This window comes from Ambystoma mexicanum, chromosome 2p (assembly GCF_040938575.1).
Source record: "Ambystoma mexicanum isolate Mex_15411 chromosome 2p, UKY_AmexF1_1, whole genome shotgun sequence".
NCBI lineage: Eukaryota > Metazoa > Chordata > Amphibia > Caudata > Ambystomatidae > Ambystoma > Ambystoma mexicanum.
Window position 1 is genome coordinate 473,153,522 of NC_090923.1, and position 20,463 is coordinate 473,173,984.

Below are 20,463 nucleotides of genomic sequence, written 5' to 3' on the forward strand. Positions count from 1 at the left end.
AATTTAAATGTTACCTGAAATGTCGTAATACTATGTAACCACTGTTTCTAAGATATGCGCCCGGTAGCCTCCGGGCCTCGTTTGCGCTATACAAATAAATAAAATACAAAATACAAATTATGAAGAGCGGACTCAGTACATACAGGATGGACATTGCTATCCTACCATCGAACTACACTCAATTGACAGTTCAATATATCTAAATCTATTTAATAATCCAATTCTTTTTTTGGGTAATTATCTGCCATATTATGTTTCACGACTAGTTTTTAACTGGAGATTTTAGGTACCATGTAATATTTTTATCTGTGATGATTGATCTGTTGGCTAGTCTGTTTTATAATGATTTAGATATTTATGTATAGAATTGTGATTTACTCTTAGGAAACTTTGATTTCCAAAAAAAGAGTTGATGATGGTGACAAACCTATAGTCATCCAGATGTTGAGATTGCCAAAGGGATCAATGGTTGTGGTATTTCATTGGAAAGGGGGCGGAAGGGAGAACGCGTGAGAAACCTACACATTGACTGTTAATAAATGCACTACAAGGGTCTAATTTAACACTTAAGGCCCGTTGAATTTACAAATTGCCTGCTTATGTAACGAATATACCTTCAAAAAATGAATCCTAATTGCTATAAAATATTTCTTTTGTTCTCTTAAAGGAAAAGGATTTGAAACAATACATGGATGATTGTGGAAATATCATGAGCATACAGAATGTCAAGGTACGAAAGTCTATTGAATCTGACCTAAGCTTCCCTTTTGTTTGGCATTCTACACGTACACACCTTTCTTCTTCTGCAGTTACCATTTGAAACCTGGATTTCTCATTCAGAGCTAGTGAAAACACAGCATTGCCATTTCACTATGATGTTACTATGCAATTATCTTCTCTTTAACATTATTATGCACGTTGCCAGGTAATAAACTGCAATTTAATTGTAGTATTTTTCAGCGATGGTTCTGAGGAGGGGGGTGGGTGTTTGTGTGTGCTGATGCTGTCATTTGTTTCAATTAAATGTTATTTAAAGATTTCTAAGGAAAGACTATAATTTAGGAGGTAAATTGTTTATTCATACAGTCAAAGCAATGTTTCCTCTCCTATAGTCACCCCACCATTCCCCTTACTTTCACAACCTTGTCAGGAACACATTTAGGTCTTAGGTTCGTGATCATGGTATTTCTGTAAAAATTGTAGCCACTCCTCCTTTCACACTTGGCAATGTCCTTTCGGACTTCGTCTGAGAGGGGCAGATAATTGATTTTGCAGAGGTTAGATACATCTTCTGGTGTATGTAAACCCTTAAGTATTAGATAACGCCTACGGTATGCTAAACGGGAGGATCTTTAGATATTCCATATCATTGTCCGATGTATTACCAATTGGAAAGGTGGGGAATTTACAAGGATTAATTTTGACATGGGGGATTGAGTTTTGAGAGTCTTGTCACATACAGCAATACATAGTCTGGGAAGAGACTCATTGTATACTCCATTTCCTGTACTTTAATTCCTTTTACAAGTTTATTACTTCTGATACTCGCTGCCAACGGTTGCATTGGCAGAGCATAGCAAAGGCTGGAGGAGGCATGATTTTCTTGTTCCCCTGTATAGCTAAAATGGTGTCTGCCTAATCCCTCTTACTGACAGCTTTGCCATTGGGCTAGAATATAAAGCTTTGGTCTATTCCAACCATGTCTGGCCCAAACCCACTTTTCTTGACACAGCATTCATGAATGACCAACTCACTAAGTTAAATGCCTTTTGGCGTCTAAGAACATAGGATTAAGCACAACGCCTTCACCCTCCAGTGATGCCATTACATCTAATGTTGTCCTTAAATGATTTCACCCCCCTCCCTGTTCCATACGAAATCTACTGGATCAATTTGTGGAGCACCAAATCTAGCCTAGACTCCACTAGTGAAGAACTTGGCATCCAAATTCAAAAAGAAATTGGTCTATGCAATGAGCATTATGTCAAAATCCTTTACTTACCTAGGGAGTACAACTGTCAGAGCCTCGGTGAAGGTAGGTGGGATGTTTCATTCCCATAGAATACCATTAATCATTTTACTTAGGGATGGGAACAAGGTCTCTTGAGAAGCATTTATTTATGCTCTTGTAAAACCATTTTCTTCTTGTGGTTGTTCCGATTTTCATATGACCGATAGCTGCCTATACATCCTCCACTGTAATTGCCTCTTTAAGGTTTTTTCTTTCTAACATTGATAGGCAGGGGAGCTTCAAATTATTTAGATATTACTCCTACGTCCAGTCCCCTTTCCTCCAACTGAACCTTTTTCTCCAGAAAAAATTGTCTTCCTCTTTAAATTTAGATGAGCGCAGGGTGCAGCCCTGGAAGCATACACTCCCCTGACTCCGCCCACCGGTGCCACTCCCCAGTCCTTTTTTCCATGTCGACGGGAACGGAATGATTTCACCAGCGCTCCTGGGTTTGGCCTCCGACTTTGTAATTCTACGCGCACTTCCCCAGGAAATTGTATTTTCCCTTCTTTCTTATAGCAATTATCAAAGATAATTTTCTGTACTCTGGTGCCACTCTCCTCCCCGGCACATGCAGACGATGGTGGGTTTCAGCAGATGTCCGGCATGCAAGGGTTGCTTCCCCATGTCAGATCCTCACGCACCCTGCCTCCGGTGCCTTCGCCCCGACCACGGCTGGGACGGCTGTTCTGCGTGCGACGCATTGACCCTGCGCTCACTGAAGAATCGTTTAGCCAAGTGGAGGGAGTTGTTCAAAAGGTCTCCATCAGAAGGCATCAAGACGTATGTTAAGAGGAAGGACCAGGCCCAAGGTAGGTGCCCTGTTCTCCTCTGCACCCCGGAAGGGCGACTTCTTCCCTGGGAAGCGTCCAAGCAGGAGGGTCCTTCCAGGTCATAAGACTAGCAAGGGGACCAATGCTCTGAGAACTACTGACCAACACTCCCTGAGGGGCCGCAAGGCTCGATTCGGGGTTGCTGCGGAGGGGCTATGCTCGAACACCGGACTCGCTCCCTAGGGGGTGCCTATACCCAGCAATAGCACTACCGGCGTAATGGCTGAGGGCACTCTTCCCAGGTCTCTACCTGAGGTGCAGGGAAGGTCCGAGCCTTCGCTTCCAAGCGTGCAGGTGGAGACTGGACCCAGCTCATCAGGCACCACGCAGTAGGCACGTGGCTTGGGGCTTGACAAAATGACCGCCAGACCAGGCAAGATGGTGGCGCACCCGTAGCCTCCTTATTCGAGAGAGCAGGCACGGGAACACACGTCAAGATGGGACTGGACAATGCCAGTTACCTGGTCCACGTCATAGCTGACCACATCGGCACAGGGGCGGTACACAGACCCTGGCCCAGTTTGACAAGGACCACCACGAGCTCAGCAGCCGCAGGACCTGACTCCTACGCAGCAGAGCCCTTCACCAGCATGTGAGGATAGGTTCTTTGAAAAGTTCCTTACCCTCATGAAATTGCCTTAGATGGGTGCCATCCTCAGGGGTAGTCATCAAGGACATGCTCTCGCCTGTACCACCCCAAGCTCCGTCGTGGTACAGACCTTGGCTCCAGTTCAGGCCCTGGTCCTCGCGCTCACACCAGTCACGGTGGCTCGGCCCCAGACTTGGCCCCTCAGCAGCCCCTGGCAATGCCAGTCAGCAGGCCGACACCCAGCACACCACCAGCAGCTCCCGACCTGCAGGACACAGCGGGGGGATGAGGAGGATCAGATTACTCCCTCCTCAGCTAAGACTTTCCATGAGAGGCTGGCGGGTGTGGCCGAGTACCTGGGGATCCCACAGCCCCAAATTGAAAAACCTGATACAGGGGTCTTGGCTGAGGTGTTGACCATCCGCCCATCACAAGAACTGGCCTCCCTTGGCAAAAGGTTGTGGAATACTTGGCCAAACAGGGCTGGGTGAAGCCACATTCCACGCAGCCTACGAATAAGAGCGTTTATGCAAAGTATAGGCAGGCAGAAGGGGACTCACTCATACTATCAGTACACCCCCAACCTCATTCCTCCATTAAAGCTGCCGCCTCCATTTACTCTAAGTCGCAGGCTTCTTCATCTGCCCCCATATCGGCACTCCTACGGATGGAGGAAAAGCTTTTGTAGTCATAGGGCAAAAGATATATACTCTAATGCCACGCTCCACCTGCGCCAGGCCAACACCGATGCTATGTTGGCAGCAGTGAACCAAAAGCTTTGGTGGGAGATTGCAGATTTCCTCCCAGAGCTCCCCACGCATAGTCAGGCGTGCTTCAGGGCAGGGTTGGCAGAGGTGAAAATAGTGGCCCAAAATATCACAGTCCACAGTGGCTCACATCAACACTGCAGGCAGAGCTATCTGAATCGCCACCGATACGAGGAGGACAGCTTGGCTTAAGGCGACCAAGTTTAACCATGATGTGCAGGAGCGCATTCTTAAATTGGCCATTTGAAGGTGGGTGGAGGGGATTGTCTTGTTTCACTCGAGCATAGACGAGGAACTTGACAAAAAGAAATATAGCTCGCAAACAGCTAAGTCCTTGTCATTCCTGACAAAATCTGTGCCCGAGGCCTATAGCCACGGTCACCACCGCTCTGACAGAGCCCGTACCTTGAGTGGCTTCAGGGGCTTTCAGGAGCGACACGTTAGACAGCCCGATTGGTCTGCTAGCCAGCACAGACACAAGCAGCACAAATTCTCTCACGAGGGCAGACAAGATCACAGCAATCAGAAAGGTCACCAGGCATTTTCTCAGCAGACCAGTGACCTCAGCATGGTGGTACCAGCACTTGCTTGGAATAATGGCAGCTTGTCTCCTGGCTGTGCCACACACAAGACTCAAAATGAGGAGGCTCAAGCTGCATTTCCCAGCCTCTTGGAATCTGGAGAAGGGCTCCCAGTCAGCTCTAGTCCTCATACCACATCACCTACACCTGGACCTGTAGTTTTGGAGTGCAGAGACTAACTTGTTAGCGGGCAGACTGTTCAGGTAGCCTTCTCCAGAGATCACCATTACCACAGACTCGTCCCTAGAGGGATGGGGGGGCTACACTGGACAACCACAGTGTCCATGGAGTATGGTCACGACAGGAACATCTGGAACACATCAGCTGGCTTGAGATGATGGCCATCTGGCTGGCCCTCAAAGCGTTCCTCCCCATTGTCAACAGCAAGTCTGTCTGCATCCAGACAGACAGCTCCACTTGCATGTATTACATTAACAAGCAGGGAGGAACCAGGTCCCCTGCGCTCTGCAGGCTGTCCATCATTTGGGCATGTGCACTGTCGCACAGCATTTACTTATCAGCTGTCCACCTGCCGGGGGAGTCCAACTTGGAGGCGGACAGGCTCAGCAGGCTGGGGATCGACAACTACGAGTGGCAGTTGAATGAAGCGGTCCTGAGGGGGATCTTCGATAGGTGGGGCCACCCTCATGTAGACCTATTTGCCACCATGAACAACAGGAGGTGCCCTCAGTTCGCTTCCTGGCTGCGGCAAGGCAGGGGATTTCTGGGGGACACATTTAGGATCCCGTGGAACAGCGTGAATGATACTCGTACCCCCCCAACTCCTCTGATTCACAGGGTCATCTGCAGGGTCAGGGAGTCACAGAGCCTTTGACTCAGCTTGATAGCACCATGGTGGCCGGCAAGACCTTGGTTCTCGGAGATCCTCCAACTGTAGGACCAACCTCCAGTGCACCTCAAGCTGGATCCAGCGCACTTACTCTCTCAGCAGGGGGGCACAGAGGTTCACCCCGCACCACAGAAGTTAGCGCTGGCAGTTTGGTTCCTAGTTTGCTTCCTGAAAGGTCACCCTGAAGCATCTACACTTGTCACAGGACAACCTGGCTATCATACAAGTGGCAAGAAGCAACTCCACCAGGAGTCGGTACAGGAGCACGTGGACCAGATTCTGCCACTGGGCCAAGACAAACAAGATTGATCCGCTGAAATGCTCACTGGACGATGTGTTATCCTTATATGCGCATCTGGCTCACTCAGGTGTGCAGGTTGACACCTGCTGTACGTATCTGGTGGCCATAGGGTCCTACAAGTACTCCGGATACAACCTCTTCTCCTCCTCCAATCCAGTGGTTAAAAGGCACTTGGCAGGTCGGACCATTGTTAGGCCGATTCATGGAATTAATGTGCACTGAAACTTTCGGCGAAAGCGTGCGAATCGCAGTGCAAGTACGAAAATCGCAGTGAAACCCGCGCACAGCGATTCATGGAATTCCGTGCGCGTGTAAATCCCTGGATGTGCGCTAAAATTCTGCATGGCGCACACGTCTCCAAACAGCGTGCGCTAAGCGCACAGCGAAAGCGCACATAGCGCAGCGCACACAACAGAAGTAGGCGGAACATGGTGCGTAACATGCGGAATGGGGAACAACGCATGAAAATGTGGGCGTCACTGGGGAAGTACAGGAGGCAAATGCGCGGGAGGCCCACACGTGTGTCTACAACACGTATTCATGGAATCGAACGGGGCTAATGCGTGCGCCAAAAAAGACGCGCTAATCCGGAAACACGTACGCCTGCAGGAAGCACGCGTACGTGGACCCGCGCAGCATAAAAGTGTGCGCAAACAACAAACAAGCTCAGACGCCAAGATGAATATACCGTTCCTAGCAGCAGTGGTTGTGGGATACCACAGGAGGAGGAGGAGGATAGTCGGGCCCAGAATTTTTACACCCAGAACCAGCCTTTTTGGAATGCCTGATGACCAGGTGTATGGGAGGTACAGGTTTCCACCTCAGATAATACTCGACCTGGTGAGTGAGTGGGAGGATTACCTCACATCACCCACCCTGTGCTTCCAAGCACTCAGCCCCCTGGAGAAGGTCCTCAATGTACTGCACTTCTTGGCCACTGGATCATTTCAGCGGAAAAGTGCTATAGTGGGGGAGGGGGTGTCACAGGCCACGCAGTCACACTGCCTACACCAGGTGTTGGCCATCATGACTGCACGCCCATCAGTCTGCAGGCACATATACCTGCCCAGAACACCTGCAGAAAGGCAGGCTGCCGTCCAGGATTTCTACGGGGTGGCACAATTCCCCAAAGTGCTAGGTGCCATTGATTGTACCCATGTGGCTCTATGTCCCCCCAGGGCATCTGAGCACATCTATAGAAACCGCAACCACTGGCATTCCATCAACGTGCAGGTAGTATGTGATGCCAAGGGAATCACACCTCAGTATATGCCAACTATCCAGGGTCCACCCACGACAGTTTCATTTACAGAATGTCAACCCTAAACTGGGACGTAGAAGCTGAGCGGCATGGCGATACATGGCTGCTTGGTGAGTATAAATGCCACTGCACATGCATGCATGTCACAGACTGAGTAATGTCACAACCAAACTAATGATACGCATCACCACCTCCCCAGGGGACAGTGCATACCCTCTGAGCACCCACATGATGACGCCAATTCGGAACCCCACAACCCGAGGTAAGATAAAACACAGCCCATATTGCAACCCGGGGCATAGTGGAGCGCACATTCGGAGTGCTCAAGTCAGGCTTTTGCTCCCTTGATCGCTCTGGTAGGCAGCTGTTATACACTCCCCCAGTAGTGTGCAGGATCATAGTGGCAGCATGTGTCCTGCACAATGTTGCAACACGCCGGGGCCTGCCAGTGGACATGGTGGTGCCCCCCACATCCCCAACCACATGCACGCCCGCTGCGCATGGGAGGGGAAAGGGCACGTGGTGAGGCAGCCTGTACGCAGCTGGTGGCTAATTACTTCACATAAAATCACACTCCTGTGGAGTGCACACAGCCCTGGCACATACCAGCTGATAATCAATGATGATGGCATAAGGGACACTCAACTGTCACAACCATACCATCCTGAGATTGGTCACCTGGAAGTGTTACATTGTGTGCATCCCTACCTACCCAAACACCACCAATGCTGTGTCATCAAAAGACATACATCTATGCTGCTAAATTCATTACCCCCTTGCTAAATACAACATGAGAAGAGCGCCATGTCACCCAACCCCTCCCCAGCTCCACCACCAAACACACCATGGCATGTCATGCAATGTGTAAGCAAACAAAGCAATGCATAAGACCTGACACAAGTGTCACAAAGTACACTGTCCCTAATGGAAACTGCCCACACACAATATGCTCCCAGAAATATATAACTAACAGCACACATTACCAAATACTTACCACCAACACAATGCTGCAACACACCATGGAAAAATGTAAAAACATGACAGTACTAAGTTCGAGTAGTGGTAGTCTTACAACCTGAATACGCCAGCACATCGACCCCTTCCAACTGTAGGGTGTTGCTGCCACGCAAATGTCTCCGTTTACTGCATACAACATGAACTGCATCTGCAAAGTAGACGGCCTTGTGAAGACATGAGGAAGGAACCTGCAGATTAGGAGGAAGACATGGATGCACTAGCACATATCAATACACCATGCAGTGTACAATACAACAATAATATCCACTAGGGATGTCTACACAGTATTGACTACAGACTGCCCACACAGCTCATGGGAGCCCAACGTCACTGTGTAATTCACTGTCACTTGGTCCCACCCTTTGCAAGCCCATGGAAACGGGAAGCAGGAGGGGTGTGTGTCTCATGAACCCAAGCATCTAAACCAAACTCAGGACAAGCCTGCATGTGCCCAGCCGGAATACAGTGGATGCCCACGGGAGCCACACAAGGCAACACACTGTAAAAAAAAAAGAATCAAACATGACCATGTGGGGACCGATGGGGAGTGGGGGAGGCCACCCAGGAGGTTCGAGGACAGGGGGCACACCAACACCCACCTGCATGGATGTTGCGGAAAAAAAATACCTCCTTGGGCTCATGGCCTGCACGGCTATGCCATTGTGGGAGAACTGCTGTCGTTCTGCTCATCCTCTGCTGCTGCATCAGGAGGCGGTGGCACTATGGGAGGCAGCCCACACAAAGCCCTGGTATGGTCCTCCTTGGCAGCAAGCATGCAGGTCCGGAAGGTCTGATTCTGGAGGATTAAAGTGCGGAGATCCCCATGCAGCACATCACGGGTTGCCTGCATTTCTGCACGCATGGCCTTGTGTGATGCCCGGATCTTCTCATGTGTTGCATGCAGCTCAGCTGAGAGCAAACGTGTGAGCTGCTCCAGCTGCTGTTCTGCCTTAACATTTCGGGAAGCCTCAAGTTCAAGCAGACTCTGCCTGTGGTTATGGAGTTACACCCTCAGGGCTTCCCTGTGGCCCTGTGACTCTATTGATATGGATTTGTGCAGAGTCTCCAGTGCCGCCCGTCAGTCCCTGTTGGACGCCAACATGTCTTCCCTGTGTGATTGGCAAATGGAGTCTGTTGCCTGCTGTTGTTGCTCCATCTGCCTTTCAGGGGGGATAACGGAAGTGGCCACACTCTCCATTGCCTGAGCCATCATTTCTACTGATGCTGCCTGTTGGGTTGCCATACCGTACATGGAGTTTTCCCATACAGTATTGCCTGGTGGTGCAGGGCCACCGCGTCGATGGTCACCACACCTGTTTGGGGCAAGGCGATCTGCACCTTGCTGTGCTGGCACTGCCTGAGGCTGCAGGACTGCATTCCCCCTCTGATCTGCTGGCCCAGGAACAGGATCAGATGCTGTGGAGTGTGACCCTGCATCCTTAACCACCAAAGGCGGACCTACCAACACTGACATCCCCATAGAGGGTTCTACCCCTGGTCCAGGTGGGTTGGACAGAACAGAATCCCTGCCAGAAACACTTACCTGCGACGGCACATAAGTCTCATCATCCGACTCAGCACCTGAATAGAGGTCTGGGGAGGTGCACCCAGAGGCACCCCTGGACAGTATGGTCTGCAGTAACATTGGGTTTTCACCCACCACCACACCACTTCCCCCACTGGTGCCCGGTCGTGCCTGAGATTCCTCCTGGGTCTGCACCATCTCCTCAACCTCAACAGCACCAAGTGCGTCATCACCTGCAAAAACATGAAAGACAACAAATGGAAACAGGCATGAGCACCATAGCACTCACATAGGCCGTGATAAGCCAGAGATCCAGTACATGATTTACACATGTCCCACATGACTATAATCCTGCCATGCATGCACTGTCAAAGAGTTGGAAGTGGAGTCAAAAAGGCGGACGTTGGGGAGAGCAAGATTGAAAAGCAACACATTTGCAGCATGTTAGGTAGCACTGGCATCGCACATCAGGCTGTGAGTGGCATGTCCAATACACATACATGACACATGCCACCACACAGATGTCATGTAGCATAGCCACGGTAAATTACAAAACTACAGCAATATGTCAGTGAATGAGTACTGTCACACATCCATGTCACATCGACATGATGCGAAGATTGATGCTGAATAGTTTTGCAAAATATGCATGTGCCACACACTGAAACACATCCAGTGTCCAATAACAGTCATTGTGGGCTGATCAATGGTTGGTCACTTTAAACATTACAGGAAACATCTGTCATCTTCCACATGCAAACAGGCCCTAACAAAAAATGTCTGCAGCCCAATACTCCATCGGCCTGAATGGTGTAATCATTAACATAACCAGGTAAAAATAGTGGCCCAGTGTGGGCTGTAAACAATGACCGAAGCATATCACATATGTTGCAATAGGGCAGAATAATGCGTAACAAAAATGGGAGAGTGGAAACAATCAGCCTGAATGAACACTTACAAAATCATAACAATGTAGTTGCAAGATGACAGTTCAAGGTAAAGTGCACTAATGTGGGCCTAATTGGCAACTGTGGGCAGAAGGGATACAGTCATACCCAAATCTAAGGCACGTGAATGTATGGGAGGAAGCAAATGGGTGACCCATAACACTCAGGAGTACACACCCTCACCTGGCACTCGATCAGAACCTGTCACCCAAACAACATACACATGGATTACACACACACACACACGCATGGGCACTCACCGGACAATGCGTCGTAATCGGGTAGTTCTCCCACACCTTGGATCTGTTCCTCTGTGACGAAGGTCCCAGCAACAGACTCATGTTCAGTGAGTTCGTTGTCCTCTTGTGGAGACCCACCACCAGTCACCAGAGTAGTGGCATGATTTGAGGCCAGCTTCTTCTTTGCTCTGCGTTTCAGGTCATTCCACCGCTTGTAGCAATCATCAGCTGTGCGCCTCACAAATCCAAGGGCACTTATGCGGTCCGCGATGGTCTGCCAGTGTGCCCTACATTGACCAGGTGTGGTCTTGCACCCTGCAGTCACCAACATTTCGCGGCTATGTGCCGACACATAGGTCACAAATGCATCAAGTTTGGGGTCATTAAAGCTAGGCTTCCTTGAAGTGCCGAACTGTGTAGCCGTGTCTGGGGTCTCATCCTGTAGTGCCAGAGCACCCTTCTTCCTCTTCTTCAAAGGTGGAGCAGAGCCTGAGTGGCTTGCGCCGCTCTGGTCAGTAAGGGCAGAAGCGCAGGTGGACTGGGCACTGGGAGTGTGCAAAGGCACAATGACCATAGGTCTTGGTGCAGGGATTGGCTGAAGTGTGATGTTGGCAGCGGCAACATCAGTTTGATGGACCAGGACCGACACTGTCCCGGCTGGGAGACTCGGAGCTAGGGTGGATAGAGCTGCAGCTGCCCCTGCAGCCTCCCCACCCTGCCTACTTGGGGCAGCAGATGACATCGCTGCCCCAGATCCACATGGCCTGGTGACACCAACTTGCACCGACACACGTGGCTTAGACTTGCTGACCTGGAAGTCAGCCTGGGAGTCATCCTGTGCCGGCTCAGGTGCCACAATGGGTTGGTCCAACAAGGGCTGAGCTGGGATGGTGTCAGCCACGTTTCCCTCAACCATGGGGGGAGGTGGGGCATGGGTGTCCCTGATTGGTCCTCCACACATGGGGGTCTAGAGGCACCCTGCAAATCCTGGCCACGTCCCCTACCGTGCCCACCAAGCCCACCTTTTGGAGGTTGGCCACCTTTGCCTCCCTACCAGCTAGGTCACCTCCCAACCATGGCACTGATGTTGTGCGTATGGGAGTTGCCGTAAACAATTGTCCTGGGCAATTGGGGGTGAAAGGGGTAGGGTACTAGATGGAATTCGTACCCTAGTGCTCTAGCAAGGCTGTCTGTGACCCCTGGGGGAAGATGACGGGTCATGCAACGCACAGGCACCCCAATAACCAAAAGTAAAGTGCACGCAACCCCTCGTAGACCACGTGCGTGGAAAAATGAACCCACACTACGCTGTGGCACCCAGAAACACAAAAACAAGCGTACGTGTGTTACATGCAGCCTACAATGACCTCTGAAGGGGTACGTGACACACGGGGCAAGCACAGTTGGTAAATGCGTGCGCGACTCACCGTCTGCCTGAAAAAAGAATGTAAAAAAACGCACGTGTGCGCGTAGGCAACACCCCCACCAAAAGAAGAACTGTACGCTGTCTGAGGAGACAGGACAAAAGAAGAAGTGAACGCTGTTTGAGGAAACGGGCCCAAAAATAATAAAGGACGCTGTCAGAGGTAACAGGGAGTACGAACTTGAAACGCTGTGAAGTAATCGCGTGTGAACCGACAAGAAGTACAGAATTCACCCACCCGCTCTCCACGAAAAGCACGTACAAGGGAATGGGGTCCTACACGTACCTTTTAAAGCGGCCCACACGTACAGCGTCACTTACGCATGTACGCGCTAAGGCCCTTTCCTCCAATTACACGAGCTGACATTCGGACCATGGGGGGAGGTGGGGCATGGGTGTCCCTGATTGGTCCTCCACACATGGGGGTCTAGAGGCACCCTGCAAATCCTGGCCACGTCCCCTACCGTGCCCACCCAGCAGTTTTTGGACGTGTACGATGAACATGCACCCGTGTTGATGGAAACGCCCGCTAGCGTCACGTCACAGAAGCGCTTACGTGCTAAGGGCCTTTGGTCCAATGAAACCGCGTACGTGTGCTGACACGCTTACGCGTGAAGGGCCTTTCCTCGAATTACACGCTGACGCGCAAGATTTTCACGTGCCAAATCACTCCGTATCAATCTGGCCACGCAACAACACACGGAAGACCACGCTCCTGCCCAGAAGGCCGAATTACTGCCCCCCAGAGACCCGAGCACGCTCCCACCTGCTGCTGCCTGACTGTCTGCTGCCACGTGCCCTGCTATTTGCTGCCTACACGTCAGCCAGGGGTGCAGTTGCTGTGACCATCCCTGCTAGAACCGAAGACTCCCGACTGGGATACCATCGGTCCACAGCCCAGCCCCAGGACCCAGTTGCCCACCCACTCCTGCCTCTGGGGTTGCCATGTCGGGCACACCACCATCTGGCACCACTGCAACCCCCAGCCAGAGGCAGAGTGCCACCAGCTTCAGTGCCAGGGAAGTTGGTGTCTTGGTGGAGCAAGTCCTGGGGCAGAATGATGCCCTCTTTGGAAGTTCGCACGCCGACAATGGACGACGGACCAGGATCTGATGGACATTGTGACTGCCATCAACGTGGAGGGGGTGGCAGTCCGCGACTTACACCATGTCAAGAAGCGCTGGGAGGACTTCAGGTCCAGGACCCTCAACAAGGCCCGGCGCCTCTTGAAGGCAGCGGATGCCAAGGGGCGCCGGGGCCACCTGTCCGACCACCAGATGAGGGTCCTGGAGCACATATGCCCAGCTCTCCACGTCCAGGTCGTTGAGAGGCAGACCCGTCTGGAGTCGAGCGGTAAGTGTACATGCATACTGATTGGACGCTGTGCGTGTGGTGGTGTGCCAGTAGTGTGCAGGTTGCACATGTGTTTTCGTAGGGCCATGTAGGGATGTGTATGAACAGGGGCGTGAGGCTGCCACATGTGAGTACTCTTAGGTGTGAGACACATCGATGGTGTATGTGTTGGTAAGCATGCTGTGCAAATGCAGGTGTGGTAGCACACGTTTGAATTTCTGTGTATGTACGTTGGCATGGTTGTGGTGTCATACATGGATGGTGGTTCCTGCTGCATGTATCCGCACTGTGTACATGTGCATGTGTGTGTATTTGACAAGTGTGCAACTGTGATGCAACATGGATGCATGTGACACTGATATGTAGAAGGCTGAATGCCAGATGTGACATGTATGGCGATCGCATCACTGTGACAGTTGGAGGAGATGTAGACATGCATGTAAGTGTGGTGGCGTGTGTGCGTGTCTAGTGCACTCCGTGTTTCATGTGATGTCAGGCTCACCTTCGGCTGTTCATGCTGTTGTATGTGTATGGATGTTGATGCCTGGTGCAATATTGCTGTGGAAATGCTCATGTGTGTGAGTTGAAATGACATGTGTGTCGTGGAGTGTGATGCTATGTCTGAAGTTTGACACTGCCACTCATGTGGAACTGTCATGTGTGTATCAGTCCATTGTACAGTGCCCTGATGTCTGTGTTTTATCTATCCCTGTCTGCAGCGTCAACTGATGAAGAGGGCAGAGAGGGTGCTGTGGAGCACAACGGCAGGGATCGCACCACCAGCCGGAGACGCAAGGCCCGTCTCCCCTCCCTGATTGTCATCTCGTTGGTGGAGTGAGGAGTCTGGTGTCACGTCCCAGGCCGCAGCTGCCGAGGGTAGGTCCAAGAGGCAGAGGTCAGAGGTGGACTCCTCGGCAGCAGAAGGGGCAGCTGCGACCCCACAGGGTCCAACGGAGGAAGATGGCACAGAGTCATCCAGGTTGTTGGGGGGGTTTGGTGAAGGAGGCGGCCGCGGAAGGGACACACACGGGGTCTGGAGGTGGGGATTCCACTGGTGCTAGTGGTGCAGTGCAGGGGCAGGGACAGGAGGTAGCACAGGCCGCCGCGGAGGTGCCTGTGTGTAATCCTGTCCCTGATCCTGTCACTGCATCATCTGGCACCAGCAGGGATGCCTACGTCCAGACCCGTTTTCAGGGAGGGGATGAGCGCACAACAACTGGCCTTCCTCTCCCTGCGGACGTTGCTATCCGGGACCGCGTTGAGCCTGTCCTGAGTGGGATAGCGTTGCGTCAACAGGGCATGCGAGGTGACCTGCAGTCTTTTCGTGGAGAGACTGCACGTCGTCTCGCATGCCTCTTTGGCCACGTTGACCTACTGGGACGGGTCACCGGTGCTGGATTCCTCCGTGTACTGGACCTTCTTGTGACCACCTCCTCACCTGAATGATGGCTCGGGGCCTTCAACATCGGAGGGGCGGGCATCGGCCATATGGCAGGAGGACCACGGATTTCAACTGTCTTCCGTGTGGCAGCGGTTGGCCCACGCCATAGATGCGGAGCGGCAGCGGGCGGAAGAGGCATGGCTCACAATGGTCCATGTGGAGGGCCCTGAGGCGGGCCGAGTGCCTCGAGGCAATTCGCAGGGAGTTGGAGGTGAACATGTCGTCGTCCCTGCGAACCCTCGGGGCCATGGAAGAGGACCGCCTCCAGGACATTGAGCGGGAGTTCGATGATGCCCTGGCCCGGGACATCAATAAGTGAGCCGTCGGACTAGTCTGCTGCCATTGTAAATAGTTAGTGTTAAGTTTCCTTTCTGTTTTTGTTTATTTTGGGCCGCTTGGACTATGCACCACATTTTTGTATATAGTTCATTAGGTAGGGTTTTTTGTAGGTTTCATTTCATTTGTTGGGCTCATGGACCCTGGATTGGTGATTTGTATGAACAGTGGATGTTTCTCGTTTTTATTTTAATTTCACCATGGTGCAATGGATTTCATATATTTTTTTTCCTTTGGATTTTCTTTGTTGGACTGAGACTTTGGACAAATTTTCATTTGTAGTTCTTTGGATTCTGATTTCATTTGTTTTTCCGGACATGCTGCATTTTATTTCTTATTCCCATTATTGAATTTTTTTTTTCATTACATTCATGTTGTGTTCAATACATTTTTGTTACATACTTCGATGAGTGGTATTCTCTCATTGGTTTCATGCATGTCATGATATGGTTTTTCACATTGGTTTGCACCCATTGTGTGTGTGTGACGGACATGTGTTCATGTACAAACTTGCCATTCGGGTTGTATCATGTAATGGCCATTTCTCTGTGGGTGGATGCAATACTTGTTTGGGTCTTTGGGCTGGCGTGGGGTGTGGTGTGGGTGGCCATGAGGCCCATGATTGAGGATCATCATGACGTGGGTGCTGGGGGACATGTGTGGGACATGTGTGGGGGCCTGCTGGCAGGTGCCCCTGACTGCTGGGGGGGGTGGGGGTGCTGGGGGACATGAGTGGGGGCCTGCTGGCAGGTGCCCCTGACTTCTGGGGGGGTGGGGGCCTGCTGGCAGGTGCCCCTGACTGCTGGGGGGTGGGGGTACTGGGGGACATGAGTGGGGGCCTGCTGGCAGGTGCCCCTGACTGCTGGGGGGTGGGGGTGCTGGGGAACATGAGCTGGTGATCACTAGTGCAAGGTGACATGTGGCTTGGCTGGGGGGCATGCCCATGGTGGATGGGCTGCCTGCGGAACATGACCAGGGGTGCAGGGTAGTCCCCTGTGGTGTGGGCTGCCTGCAGGGGCCGTGGAGGGTGTAGAGGGAACACCTGGGACGTCCCACACTGCCAATTCACATGTAGGACTCCCCGCGAACCCCCGAAAATCACATACCCCGCTCTGCCAGCAGAATCGCGTGTAAAACTTCCCGCGCACCCCAGGAATACACGTACCCCACTCGCACAGGGCATTTCACGTGTGAAACTTCCCACGCACCCCCGAAATACACGTTCGCCGCTCCAATCGCGTATGAAATTTCACACGCACCCCAGGAATACACATACCCCACTTGCACAGGGCATTTCGCGTGTGATACTTCCCGCGCACCCCAGGAATACACATTCCCCTCTCCAATCGCGTCTGAAACTTCTTGCGCACCCCAGGAATACACGTACCCCACTCGCACAGGGCCTATCTCGTGTGAAACTTCCCGCACACCCCAGGAATACACATACCCCACTCGCACAGGGCCTATCGCGTGTGAAACTTCTTGCGCACCCCAGGAATACACGTACCCCACTCGCACAAGGCCTATCGCGTGTGAAACTTCCAGCGCACCCCAGGAATACACGTACCCCACTCGCACAGGGCCTATCGCGTGTGAAACTTCTTGCGCACCCCAGGAATACACGTACCCCACTCGCACAAGGCCTATCGCGTGTGAAACTTCCAGCGCACCCCAGGAATACACGTACCCCACTCGCACATAGCCTATCGCGTGTGAAACTTCCCGCGCACCCCAGGAATACATGTACTCCACTCGCACAGGGCCTATCGCGTGTGAAACTTCCCGCGCACCCCAGGAATACACATACCCCACTCGCACAGGGCCTATCGCGTGTGAAACTTCCCGCGTACCCCTGTTATACACGTACCCCGCTCCAATCGCATGTGACACTCCCGGTGCAGCAGGGTATGTTTATTCGGAGGGTTGCGCGGGGAGTTTTACAGGCGTTTTCGTGGTTGGGGGCCTGAGCAGGATTTGTGCGCTGTGCATGGCACACGGGGAGGGGTTGGGGGCGTAACTGGCGCTGCTGCAGGGTCGCTGCGCCACGGCTGGTTTTGGAAACTAAAATCCATGAATACGCTGTGCACGGAAATGGATTTTAGCGCACGCGGCTGGTGCAGAAATTCACACGCGCACACTGTGCGCCAGCCGTGTGCACCACTTGTGCGCGGAATTCTAAGAATTACCCTCTTTATATCCTCCTGTCAAACGCCCACATCCGGTCTGCCCACAGCCTGGCACCTGGCTCACAAACCCTTCAAACCCATGGCATCAGCAGACATCAGGCTAGTTACTATTAAGACTGCCCTGCTGGTTGGCCTTGCGTCTGCATGCCGGATCAGAGAAACTTAGGCTCTTGTGGCTTCAGAGCCCTATACCTCAATAACCGTGAGTTAGCACACATCCTGCTTTTCTCCCTAAGGTTGTTTCTTCCTTTCACCTTAATGAGGAGATAGTACTCCCAACATTCTTTGCGGATCCAAACTATGAGGCTCGGAAGGTATTGCACTGTCTGGATGTCGGGGGTGCCCTAAGATTTTATCTGGACAGGATAAAGAGCTTCTGTAAATCGGATGCCTTGAGGGGCAGCACAGGCCTGTGCCAGCAAACATGCATGCCCATGCCATCAGAGCCAAGGCCACGGCTGTGGCTTTCCAAAGACACGTCCCATGGCAGAATATCACAAGGCGGTTACTTGTGCTTCCCCCATCGGCCTTTTGCAAGCACTACTGCTTGGATGCCAGCGCCTGTTTGGATACAGCATTTGGCCAGGCAGTTTTGAAGATCTTGTTTTCTTAGAGTGGCACCTCTCCTCCCCAGGGCTGCATTAATTTGTAATCCATACAGTATGGAGGAACGGGGACGGGACGTAGGAGTAATTATAAATTACTCATCGTAGTGACTAATGTGCTGCTAGTCCATAGTCCCCTTTTCTCCATACGTCCCACAATCCTCCCTCGTAACATCTCGGTGTCATTAGGCAATCATACTATTGTTGACGAGTCAAAGGGGACTGAGGAGTGGCGCCGGTGTATGGAGGAAAGGGGACTATGGACGCCTGGCTGATGAGGGCGGGGTCACTCGAAGGGGTGGTGCACTCCTGCCAGAGTTTGGCAGATATCCTTCAGCTGGGGTTTTCCCTCGACCAGACAGTCACATTTGTGCCCATCTGTTAGGCAGAAATCTGTGCAGTTCCCTTAGGGAACACTGCAAAAGATTTAGGACTACAGGTGTTAGCAGTAAACCCACTTTGTAGCAGTCTGTACCACCCAGATTTACCTGAAGAGTTAGGCAGTATGCAAAGTATACACAATAGGCACTCAGACACAATAATACAAGCAAACACTGACCAGAGCTTTGGTATCAAAGTATATAATTATTAATTTAAAAACACACTGTTTGAAACACTCCAGCACTCTTATTGTAAATCACTCTAAACACAGTTACTATCATAATATATACACCCCTTATTCCTTATCAGATGAGTCTTAGTAAAACACCATTTATTTTCATACAGAGGCGAGCGCTCCAATAAGTTTGTGAAAAAGGGAGGGAAAAGGGCAGAATATGGAAAGGTGCACCACTCTAAGGTTTAGGAACACTGTTCGCAAGGCAGAAGAGCAAAAGTCACTGGTGAGCCAAAGTCCAAAGGCTGGGCCCACTCTTAGAGAGAGTAGAGCACAAATGCGCCCAAGATCACACCGTTACACTAGGCTTAGAAAGTCTTGCAGAGAGTTCAGAAAGAGTTTAGAGAGGCTCAGAAAAGTTGAGCCAGGGTGTCCCAGGCTAACCCAGGTTCGAAACCCGGGGGCTAAATCTACCCCGTACAGTCGGTGGCAAGGGAAGCCAGGCGGGACACGGTACCTTAAGTGGGAAGGATCCTCCAGCGGTGGCAGTTGTTCCTGGCAGTGGGTGCAAGTCGCGTCGTCGTCCAGGGGAAGAGAAGATCTCGACTTGGAGGAAAGATGAAGGTCTTTGCACTGCCAGGGAAGAAACCAGCCGCAGAGTTTTCCGGTTAAAGGTAGTACCCTTTAATTTGCCGTCGTGGTAAAACGTGGTATCCCGGTTGCCGGGGTGCTTGGCACAGGCAAGGCGGCCACGAGATACGTCGGGAAGGCGAAAAGACGGTGAAACTGGTTATCCCCACCAGTCAAAGGAAGAAGACTCTCCGGCGGGAGATCTCCTCTGTCGTTGGGAAAAGTGGTGAGACGGTCCTGCAGGGCTCCACCAGTGGTGTCGTCGTGGCAGGTCGGCTCAGCTTCTCCCTCGTCGGATTCTTAGGTCCTGTGGCGAATTCTGACGTTCCAGTCCCCAAAGCCCTGCTTTTATGCAGAAAACCCCCATTCACTCAGCCTAGTTGTCACTCAAACATGCTAAGTGGCCGGCTCACCACTTGGGCCAATCAGGACGGAGTGCGACTTGAGTTGCCTAGGCAACTCAGTCCAGGGTGCCTATATCCCCCTCCACCCCTCCTAAGTACCCCAGACAGAGTGGCACCACTTTGGAGGGCTTCTGTGGAGAAGCCTGCCAAAAAGTGGAACAAAGGGCTCGACTTGGGTTGGAGTCACAGAAGAGAACACAAACGCCATTTTAGAACCGAGTTTTGGCAAAAAATACCAACCGGAGAATTAATATTAATTAAATAAACCGGCGGTATGTTCGAGGCTATCGTAATTAAATAAAGATAGCAGCCTCGAACAATGGGAAAATCCCATAGAGAAATATTTGCGGTTGAATATAAAAAGTAGTATCCACTGCCACCAGCCAAAACTCGATCAGGGGGGACGGAGACGTGCCCCCTCGACTAACAGACCCCGGGGCAATCGAATTGCCCCAGCCAGTACGTCCACAATATGATGGTTTGTACTGGTTCTGTTCAGAATTTAAGACTAGTAAAGTCATTGGTGACTTTACATGCCCTGGGAGACAGTAGTCAGTCCCAGGGTATAGAGTCTATACTGGGGGGTCACTATGCCACCCCTGTGTTAC

The 20,463-nt window shown here is 51.6% G+C and overlaps 1 protein-coding gene across 7 annotated transcripts in view; it reads left to right on the forward strand.

Moving 5' to 3' along the window:
* The window catches only part of LOC138566485 (cyclin-dependent kinase 17-like), a 1,557,968-nt gene that overhangs the window by 863,694 nt on the left and 673,811 nt on the right, over positions 1-20,463 (forward strand). For all 7 annotated transcript variants that reach the window (XM_069643847.1, XM_069643850.1, XM_069643846.1 and 4 more), the window contains one exon: positions 668-730. In XM_069643847.1, coding sequence (XP_069499948.1) covers positions 668-730 — 63 coding nt within the window. The remainder of the gene's footprint in view (positions 1-667; positions 731-20,463) is intronic.